General features: G+C 41.7%; 1 protein-coding gene across 2 annotated transcripts; it reads right to left on the reverse strand.

Annotated features, from left to right (window-relative positions):
* Positions 1-32: 32 nt before the first annotated feature.
* Positions 33-10,627, reverse strand: mastl (microtubule associated serine/threonine kinase-like). Of its 2 annotated transcripts, XM_080794199.1 has the most exons (13): positions 10,326-10,627; positions 8,728-8,865; positions 8,059-8,198; positions 7,883-7,971; positions 7,679-7,785; positions 7,041-7,203; positions 5,907-6,070; positions 4,640-5,758; positions 3,932-4,073; positions 3,296-3,310; positions 1,928-2,041; positions 1,654-1,755; positions 33-722 (listed from the first exon to the last, which is right to left on the reverse strand). In XM_080794199.1, exons 1-13 carry the CDS (start codon positions 10,518-10,520, stop codon positions 565-567), a joined length of 2,646 nt encoding a protein of 881 aa, XP_080650325.1. In that variant the 5' UTR covers positions 10,521-10,627; the 3' UTR covers positions 33-564. The 2 variants fall into 2 exon arrangements, with proteins under 2 accessions (XP_080650325.1, XP_080650326.1); XM_080794200.1 differs by lacking the exon at positions 3,296-3,310.
* Between the last annotated feature and the right edge of the window lie 342 nt (positions 10,628-10,969).

Genomic DNA, 10,969 nt, shown 5'->3' on the forward strand with positions numbered 1-10,969 from the left:
AAATACAAAGTAATGTTTGATGAATGGTATGTATTTAAGGCAAATGCTAATTCAACATTTTGTGTAGACCTTAATCTCAGAACAATATAAAACAAACACATGCACATGTCAGTCTGTAGAATGCAGTTTACCAGGTGCTGCACAATCGCTGCGATATTGTTAATCAGTTATTTTATGCAATTTTCATATCATCCCATCCCTATCTTCAACCTCCCGAAATGTTCACGGGTCCTTCTCTGCATCCACTCCACTGACTCAGAGTTACTGCTCACACACAATTCCAGTGCACGTAAAAACAAAGTGTTATATCATAATACAACTGTAGACTCTAGCTTTATTGCTGCATTTAAAATACAAAGTGTTTAAGAGTAAAATTACATCTTTAAAAATCACAGCCACAAACGCAGATTCCTCAGGCTCGAAATGGCTGTAGTCCATTTTGTTGTCAATATTTGCCAACTAATTGGTGGTGGATATTTTTGGTGAGCATTATTTTTTAATAGTATTATTAACTGAAAATGTTTTCCCATAGTGATAAAATGTATTATATTTGTTTGTGTTCCACTATAGACTGAAGCGGGACAGGGCGAGGTGTTGCGCTTCGTTTCTGGCATCAAAATATGACGTATCCGTTTCGTCCACTGGTTGGGGTATGAAGGGCATCGGCTGGTTCTGAAGGTTGTCCCAGTCGAAGCCCTCAAACACAGGGTGGCACTTCAGTTCTGGTGGACAGAAAACAAAAAGAGTGGCAACACAAAGTTGACGTTAATTTTGCTTTCTCGTCCCTTTTGTGCTCTATGAATTCACTGCGATATTATGTAGGAAAATAAAATTGGATTTCTACTCGAGACGTGACTCAAAATCCGGTCTGTTGACCCACAAATGGGTCCAGACCCATTGCTAGGGAAGCGGTAACCTGCCCCAGCCTGTGTGACTTCTGGTCTAGAGGGGCAGGTGCCGGCGAGTACAACGCGGTGGATCCTATTGGTTCACTGATCTGAGCCGAAAACAGTGCTTTAAACGACTGCAATGTTTTATCATTTGAATACTCCCAGAGTGACAAAGAATTATGTTTCACTACCAGTCTGTGTCGTGGAATTCTGGATCAATCAATAATCGATGAGGCAATATAGGAGTCGAGACAATGTTGTCAGGTGGTGATGTATGCTTCATTGCTTTCTGTTCATGATATGATGAGTAGAATTACAACACACTCGGGTAGTGGTACGGTAGTTCTCCCAAGAGTGCACGGCAGAAATCATAGTTATACTGTTATACCAAATATCACAATGTATTATACAAGCGAGATCAGTGATGGCAAAATACAAAAGTCAACCATATGATTTCTTCCTCTTCTGTCTTCAATTAAACAACAGTACATACTCCTCTTTTACCGCTGTTTCGGCGCTGTAGTGCCGAAATGATTCCGGCTCGTCAGACATTTTCAGTAGCACCGAAGAGCCGACTTTAGGACGGTACCTGCCCCCCCGAACCTCAAATGACATCACATTGTAGGCTCTACAGAGCCGAACCGACTTTTATTCGGCTCTAAAATAGGAGTATGAATCGGCCCTTAGTGTTCGTTCTAAGACATCGGTGCTGACAGATGAACAATTCATTTAAATCCAAATAATTTATGAATGTGGTTCTCACCCTTGAGACCAGCCCGTTTGGTCATGTCCATTGTCAGCAGCGTATCAATGGTATGCCTGCAGTCGTCCGATAGAGCCTCCTCTCCCTCAGGCCAGGGGATATCTAAAATGGTTGAAAGCGATGCAGGTTTAAGAAACACTCAATCTTTGTCATTCTGCTCAGGAAAGGTTATTTTCCAGACAGGCCGAACAAAACCATAATAAACTACAACGAGAATAAACAACGTAACTTATATCATTGGAATAAAAACACAAAGCAAATACAAAAGCCTCACCTCTTTTGAGGATATTCTGAAAGACCAGCTGAGGAGTCTCGTCGTTGAATGGAGGCACACCGGTAAGGAACTCAAATAGACACACACCCAGAGCCCACCAGTCAACCATGAAATCTACATGAATAAAGGGAAGGGTCACATTTCAGTTGACATCAATATTCACCCTATTGTATTCATTCCCATTAAGTGTGCATTAAGACCACTGCAGTGGCAGAAGCAGGAACCAAGTTAGAAGGATTTCGCACAAGAAACATAGACCAGACACGAGGATTACATTTCTGGAACCATGGAAGATTTAAGAATTCAATTTAAATGCCTAAGAGTAAAATGTAACGCTAAATGATTGTATTTGTAGCTAATCGTGCAGTAGGCCTATATAAAAATCAAAAAAATAACGTTCCGTTGATGGATTTTCTTTCTTATTTGTAACTGTAAACAAACTATATACTGTACATAAAATACAAGTATAATGTTACCACAGAGACCCAGGCTGATGTGACATGCATGCTGCAAAGTGAAATTGCTCTTTAGTTTAGTGCACATACCACTGAATATAAGGACATCTGGAATGTATCCTTTTTTCTGTTAGTTCAGGCCTTCTGACATTCATGGCCACTTTTATGACATGAACAAAACGATGTCCTTTCTCTTTTTCCTCCAATCAGGCTCAGTAAAGTTGCACACCAAACCAATCAAAATGGGGCAGAACTAGGCCTGTCACAATTTTTTTTTGCATAAGTCAAAAATTAAAAACCCAGAAATAGCAGATCTGCTACTAGATCAGCTATTTCGGCTACCGGTATTTAGTTATTTTGTCAGTAATTTCTTTGTATATTTAAGTTACTGTAATTTCCGGACTATAAAGCGCACCTGGATATAAGCCGCACCAGCAAAGTTTAGGGGAAAAACCAAATGTGTACATATACAAGCCGCACTGGACTATAAACCGCATAGAGGTCCCCTAGTGGCCGTTAGATCCATAGATTAGTCACACCGTTGTATAGGCCGCAGGGTTCAAAGCATGGGAAAAAAAGTAGTGGCTTATAGTCCGGAAATTACGGTACTTGTCATATCTTATCTTCCCTGTGCAATCTTTTATTATCAATCTATTATTGCCTTATAGGCAATCAGAAACGTCATTTTGATTCATATCAAAGTTTCAATGTTCAACACCAAAAACACAATTAAATCGTTAGGTAATAATTGCAATTATTTGCGTGACAATTAATCGGCAACTTAAATTTGTAATGGTGACAGCCCTTGGCAGAACTGCAGAAGCTGTGGGGAAGGGCACATTTGTAAAGCCAAGCAGCCAATATTCCTCTGGCATATTAGCAAGGCTGGTTGAACATGCATGTAGAAACTTACCACACCGACCATTCCCTGAAACTCAAAGAGAATGTCCGTCACAAAGGCTACAGTGTTCATTAATGGTCCAACACTACCCACTTAAAACCCTATATACTTAGTTCAGTGGTTTTCAACCCTTTTCATAGCAAGATCCATTATTCATATGGCATTTGAGCCACGGACCACCATTTGATGAGATTTAGCCTCTCAGACCCAAAAACATATAATATGCTGTATTGATGTGGTACCATAGGAGAGATAACAGGCAAATGTTGATCAAAATACATACATTCTCAAATTGTGTAGAGTTCTTGTAAATTAAGTAATGCAGATCTTTATCTAAATGTAACTCCTGAGTGTAAAATGAAACCAAATGGACCCCCAGAGTTCTTCAGGGCTCTATACTAGGTGTCCTCTTTTTGCGTTATTTTTGCTCTACACTAAATAGCTTCACCAAAAATAGCCAATCATCTACAAGCGCACAACGTGCCGCGTTGTGACATTGCAGATCGGCTATCTTTGCTGGATGTTCACATCAGAATAGAGTCGAAGTGGTTAAGAGCAAAAAAACATTTTGGATATATTTATTTTTAAATTAAAACATTATTATTACTCCAGTGCATGGTGTATTTCTGCATGGTGTTGTTTGAATACCGTGAGGTTTCCCTAAGAGAAGCTCCGGGGCCAAGTAGTCAGGGGTTCCAAGAATTGGTGCACCTTCCACAGGCAGGGCACCCCTTCTGACACTCTTTGGGGTCCTGAAGGGAGTATGGGAGGTCGTCATAGGCTGGGGAGTCTGAGGTAAGGGCAAAAATCAACCACAAAGTTGTTAGTCAATTAATACAATATGATTGATGTTCCAGTAATATTGTTCCTGCTGTTCTACATACTGCCAACCTGGTGAATAAATCACAGACTGAGGCTTTAAACTTTGCTTTTATATGAAATATCCCAGACTATTAAGATTGTATGGAAGATGCTTCTGAACATATTGCTACTTTGACCACTTCAGATGCTCCGATCTTGAAATAATTACCAAACTAATATTTTCGCAACACGCTTCCATAGACTGCTGGATGGTTTAGAATTCAAATGACTGAAATCAGTCATAGCGACTGAGAACTTCAATCCATGCTTGTACCTAGGCCTGTCACAATTATTACATAATGGTCTAATCGCAATTATTTTTGTTATAATCGTTTCCATGTTGAAAATGTTTCATGCATAAAAAAAAAAAGCTGAAATGGCAGATCTACAAGCTTACAACACGCCACAAAGTGAGGCATTTTTTGATTACTAGGCAAACCAAAATGTACTCTTTATTCATACGTGACATAATCATGACAGCCCTGCTTCTTGTACCTGAAAGACACTGCTGCTGGTGGAGCAGGGTCTTCTTCTCTGGACTGGAGTTGTGGTGACCTCTGGTAGACTGTGGCTGGCCATGGACAGGTCCATGTGCTCCACAGAGGCCAGGCTCAGGTGCGAGGTGTTATAGGTGAGGTTGGAGCGGTTGATGGAGCTACAGTAGCTGCGGAACACCACCACGTTCCTCGGCTTGAGGAACGAGGGCGACTCCGTAACGCCGCCGGGGGCGAGCTCTGGGACGCGGTCGCGGAAGAAACACCTGGGTTCGCCGTGGCCGAGTTTCGGCGTTTCGACACTGGTGAAGGCGTTCGCTTGGGCCAGTGATTTTTTGGTGAGGGGCGCACACCTGTTCTCCACTAGTTCCTCAAACGAAGTTGAGCCGTGTTTATCGGGACTATTGCTGAGCCTCCGCGAGCCCGGGCTGTCAGCGGTGACACACAGGTCGAGCATGGAACCGTCGGACCCGTCGAGGCTCAAACTCCTGCACACGTCGCGGCCTTCACCAAACGGGAAACTTGAGTTTGCCGTTTCTTGTGCACTGTCGACAAAGACGTCTTCGTCTTCGAGATCACAAAAGAAGAGATTTTTGGCAATGGGACTGGAGTGCTTCAGTTTCGGTTCGTCGTGCAAACCACTTTCCCGCTTAAAGTCATCAATGATGTCAACAGCAGAGAACATGCCCGTTATGCCAGTATGCCGCTTTGAATCATCCCCTGGGACTGGACAGGATCTCGAGTAGACTGCGTTGCATTTCTTGTTTTGGGTCTCCAATGTCTCTGCACTCCTCTCCATGTCCGAGAAGGGCCTCTTAACACAAGAGGGCAGTGCAGTTTGACTCTCTTCTGTCATAGGTGGGGAAACGTCATCTTGGTTGAAGGGAAAAGCCTTTCCTATAGCAAGGGAGTCTGGATCGGACATCTTAGACGGTTCCCCAGGAGCCGAATCCAAATGTTCTCTAGTGGCCTTGGCAGGGAGCTCCATGTTCTTCAGTGAGGTCAGGGCACGGTCCCGTCCATTCATGCTCGGCTCTGCTGTCACCGTCTCTCTCTTTGTGTCACAAAACATGGACTGCATGCGCAATTTCCTCTCACACGCGGTTTCTTCATTCTCTTTCTAAGGAAGCAAGCAAATAATACAAATCTACAAATTGTCACAAAATCATTCTAATAGATTGTTTATAATTGACTAATTACGGTAACTGTTGCAGCTCATAATGACATCATGAACAAATGCAAAGGTGAACAGATATTTTTTCTCAGACCTCGTCACACTCCCACAGTGGACTGATACCACCATCAGAGTCAGTAGCAGAGGCCATTGTGCTGGCTGCACTCAGTGTATCCACCCTTCTTAATCTGGACTTCTGCAGGATGGGGGCCAGATTCTTGGTGATGCTGCGTGGGTTTAATGCTCTGTTGTTGGGTCCTGGAAGAGCAACGAAAACAAGGCTAAAGTCAACACTTCCCTCTCACACGACAGAGCTCGTCTTGCAGAGTTTGACCCATTCCCTCTCTCTTGATAAGCATGACTTTAGCAACAGACCAGGTCATCTTTTGCTAGGTGGTTTAGTTAGCTGAACATTTTGGGTCTAGACTGGAGCTCAGATGGCAACAGTACTCAAAATCGTATTGTTATTTCATTATTTCTGTTTTATAGAGCGTCGCAGTCCTGCCCCCTTTCAGAACGACGAGGCACCAGGAAATAATTCCCCATTCATTTTTCCCATAGGCTTTTCAAAAAGTGTTTTTTTGGGCCGAACAAATAATTAGAAAGAAAACCCAAAAACATGTTGTACATGTACACTGCCCTTTTTTTTTATTTGTACGGCCCCAAAAAATGTGTTTGAATGTCATGATTTGTCAACTCGGCTGTTGGCTTTGTCTGAGGGTTAAATCATAATGCCTTTTAGTTTAAATAAATACTTGATGAGTGGGAAATTATTTCCTGGTGCCCTCGTCGTTCTGAAAGGGGGCGGGACTTTGACGCTCTATCAGTTTTGTTCAAGAACTTTGTTTTTACAAAGTGCTATACAAATAAAGTTGTATTGTTATTATTATTATTTGAGCTTGATGTGTAACTTTAGGGGTGGGCGATAGGGAGGGAAAAAAATCTAATTTTTTTCAAGCAGTATTACGATACACAATATTATCACAATATATTTTCTTGCGTTTTTATGGTTATTTTTCAAGTTACCACCTAAAGGTAACAAAAACAAAAAAAAGGAGTAACAGACCATTTAGACCAAAATACTTTGGCCAAAATACTGCTGCAAATCATAGAATGTGCATTCACTGTATCACAATAGATACAATATCTCTGACGGCATATCGTGGAGACATTGTACCACGATATATATCACCATATCTACCATATTTATCACCCCTATGCAACATACCTAGTTTCCATGAGTACCCAACGGGGGAGTATGAGCACTCTTTTGTCCTCAGAATAGGCGAACAGTAGGTGTTTCTCCGTTGCGCTGCTTTGCCACAGGACATGGGACTGCATGCAGCCGATGCACTAAAGTGGTGGCGACTACCTTCAGGTGCAGGCATGTTCTGTTTTGGATAAGCAAGGAGAGAGCTGACATACAATGTTTAACATTTTTACATATCGTTGCTGTCGGGCAAAATCTTATCTGCATATTCTAATCTAACCCCTTGTGTTTTTTGTAAATGAATGCCCTACTTGATCATACTTAACTAGTGTCACACAAGCGTGTCACACATGTGGCGTGAAGCGATGTGTTTTTGAGCTGCTACTTTTGAATTTGAATCCTGAAAAGTAACAGTTTTGGACATACTGTAGGGTTTCCACCCGACAGAGACTATACATATACATGCATTGCGCGCGCACACACACACACACACACACACACACACACACACACACACACACACACACACACACACACACACACACACACACACACACACACACACACACACACACACACACACACACACACACACACACACACACACACACACACACACACACACACACACACACACACACATATACATCACTCACTAATCCCAGGGAGCTGATCAAGGACAGGACTTGACCTGGAGTACGGAAGTAATCTTGTTTAGGCTTTGCCAGTGAGGGTGTCGTCAAGATATCCGTCAGGTTCAGTTCTAACAACATAAACACAAAATCATTATATATTATTCATCTGGTAGGGTCCAGGATGATATATTGAATTATGATGCGATACATGGTTTGTTTTCATACCTCGGTCAAGATTTACTTTGGAAAGGCCAAAGTCTGTTAGCTTGATGTGTCCATAATTGGACACAAGCATGTTGTCTGGCTTCAAGTCCCTAAAGATTAAGGATTCCGTAAAATGACATGTTACACAGTCAGAGGCAAAAATAAACATAATTACGCATATTTTTGATCAGACTTACCGGTGAATTATGCCATGATGGTGTAGATAGTCTAAAGCCAGTGCAATCTCCGAAATATATTTCACGGCCATATCCTGGTCAAAATAGCCATAGACGTGAAGGAGCGATTTGACATCTCCACCAATGAGGTATTCCATTACCTGTGTGAGCAATGTGAAATATGAATAATGGGAGCATGGCACATACTTGGTTAAGGATGAGACAGTAATTATCACGTATATGACGATATTATTACAATAATCGTATTGTGTAATTTTAATATATCGTGATGGTGCAAAATTCAGTTCCACTGCCCTCTAAACTTGATCAAACAGACCTGTAAAGAACGTATTTGGTCATTGGTACGCTCTTATTTCACTCTACACAAATTGATTCACCAAAGATAGCAGATGTATGAGCTTACGTGTTGTGAGCTCGTGGATCGGCTATGTTGGTGAGCGTTCCCCACTACCCCCCAGTATATAGTTCAACAAAAGTGGCATTCTAGTTTTAAGCATGCTTTTATTATCACAACACTATTGTTAATCATCACATTTGCTGTGCGTCTATGCTCAAATATTGCCCAATAAATTCTAATTTCACTCTAAGAGTTGTCTGACTGTACTGGGTTTAATGCTGCAAAGGAGAAAATAAATTGTTCTTCAACTAAATGTCAATGTCACAAATTACCAGGATAATCTTGGTTTTAGTCTGAAGCAAGTAGTACAGATGTACCACAAAGGGGCTTTTACTCATCGCCAGTGCATCCCTCTCTGCCTTCAGTTGCTCGATCATGTTTTTGTTAACAATGTCGGCTTTTTTCATGACCTAAAACAAAGAAAGAAAAATAAGTTTCACAAATGTTTCAAAATTAGTACAAAGATTATTCAAAAATACCATATATACAAGCTCAAAATGTGTTGCATTTTTCAATATTTGTATTTTTTAATAGGGCTTAAAGCGGCACTATTTAACCTTTTTAATAAATAAAATGCATATTTGTCCCATCTGGTTGACTCTACCAGATTTGCATTAACAATTAACAAAGTTAAATAGTGCCGCTATAGAGGGTATGTGCATGCATAAAGTGAGTGGCACAGTGAGTTTAACGTTGTTAAATGCAATCAGATGGGACTTTTCTGTTTGGATGTATGTGTCATGGCCAGAAAGTATTTTTTTTACCACTCAGTAGGCGTTCCTGCATAACTTCACACGCATACCTTCTATTTAACCAGGTAAAGTATTGTTAATTTAATACCAGTAAGACGCCTGAGGGAGAAGGGCGTGCACGCGATCTGCCTGGGTGACAGCAGACTATGGGCCGAGGGCTGGTGCTTTCACTGCTTTGGCATGTTATGTTCTGTGTGACCCCAGGAAGACTAGCTGTTATGTACCAGCTAATGGGGATCCTATTCCTAATAAACTCTATATAAAATTGTGGTGGCTGTATTTTTTTGTCTCCCCGAGACCCACCTAGACACGGGATCTGACACGAATTTTTACCTGCTTACGGTCAAGATTCAAGTTATTCCTTGAGCAAGCAGGCAGGCTCAATGGTAAAAATGTCAGCACTTGCGCAGGAAACAAGGCTCAAATCCTAGGTAGAAGTGAGGTAAGTTACATAGTGCCCTCCTATACCCAGCTTTGTGTGAACACAACCACACAAGCATTGGCTTGTGAATCATTGGCTTAAGTTGTGATTCACCCCATAGCAATGATTTTATTGGCTGAGCAAAGTACATATTGAAGATAAAAGTGAGGGCAGAATAGTGAAGACACCAAAGATTGGCAGGAAAGATTTGTGATGATTACATTGGTGGAGCACGGAATGTGATGTGTGATGATAAGAGCGCCCCTCACTTCACACGGATGTGATTCTTTTTAAACACAAATCTTCTCTTCTTGGGGTCCCTGGCCCCTGCATAGCCCTGGTCCAATGCTCACAGCGAGTGTCTCTCTCACTCGCTGTAAACATTGGACCAGGGCTAGCCCCTGCACAAACCCTTTTTCAGATGGTGGTCTGCATCATTTTGGGGGTACTTGGCAAGAACAAGTTTGATAATTATTGATTTAGAGGACATTTTTGTTAAATCGGCCTCAGGTTTGTTCCTCAGGATGATTTTTCTGGGGAGTGGGACTTCCTGATAAGAAACCCACTTTGACAACAACCACTGTTTAATAGTAACACACACACCACAACATTGGGGTTCTTCACTTTTCGCGGGGCGAGTTGGAAAAGGGGCCTCAGTTCCCTCAGTCCTAAAAAAAATACCCCCTGACTCACTCACCTTGGCTGCATATAATCGTGTGTTGCAGTTCTTCTTCCTCGCGAGGTAGACCTGTCCAAAGGCACCGCGACTGATGGGCTTCAGAATGTCGAAGTCCTCAATGGAGGGCGCCATGGGGACGTTATACGTTCTACCGTTTTCTGGACCACCGTCTCCAACAGGAGGACCCTCCGTTGTGTTAGCGTCCATCATCATGATGAACGTTTCAAAAGGTTCAAGCCGTAATCAGGTTGTGTTTGTAACTTTAACTACCCGTTTAACTGAATTAAAAAAACATGTCGCTGAGAGGAGGACAGGGTGAGGCTTTGGGTGAGGTTTGTTTGTTTTGAAATTTTGAATTCCGCTCTTCCGCTCCGTTCTGGGGTCCTTTACCTACATGCGTCATCACGCATATAGGTAAAATAAATCGCCTGTGCAAAATTATTATTATTATTATTTTAACATCAAATCTATTCACCTAAAAAAACATTAGACATCCACATGTTTTGGTTTTATCCCATTAACGGGGATTGGTGTGTGTGTATATATGATTGATTACATATTTGATAAAGGCTTGGGGCTGTTCTAGATTTGTATATTTTATTTTCAATCGGGCAGAAGTGTTTACATAAAAATAAAACCAGTGCATGAAATAATTATGTCCA

The sequence above is a fragment of the Protomyctophum bolini genome (genome assembly GCF_963924005.1).
Source record: "Protomyctophum bolini genome assembly, chromosome: 21".
NCBI lineage: Eukaryota > Metazoa > Chordata > Actinopteri > Myctophiformes > Myctophidae > Protomyctophum > Protomyctophum bolini.

What these genes read in the sequence shown, in the direction of transcription:
- mastl (XM_080794199.1), bottom strand. Translation starts at nt 10,520, where the DNA reads ATGATGATGGACGCTAACACAACGGAGGGTCCTCCTGTTGGAGACGGT. An exon ending in CACGATTATATGCAGCCAAG is followed by an intron (nt 8,866 to 10,325) that starts GTGAGTGAGTCA and finishes TCTTTGTTTTAG; the next exon opens with GTCATGAAAAAAGCCGACAT. An exon ending in TGATCAGCTCCCTGGGATTA is followed by an intron (nt 7,204 to 7,678) that starts GTGAGTGATGTA and finishes TATCCAAAACAG; the next exon opens with AACATGCCTGCACCTGAAGG.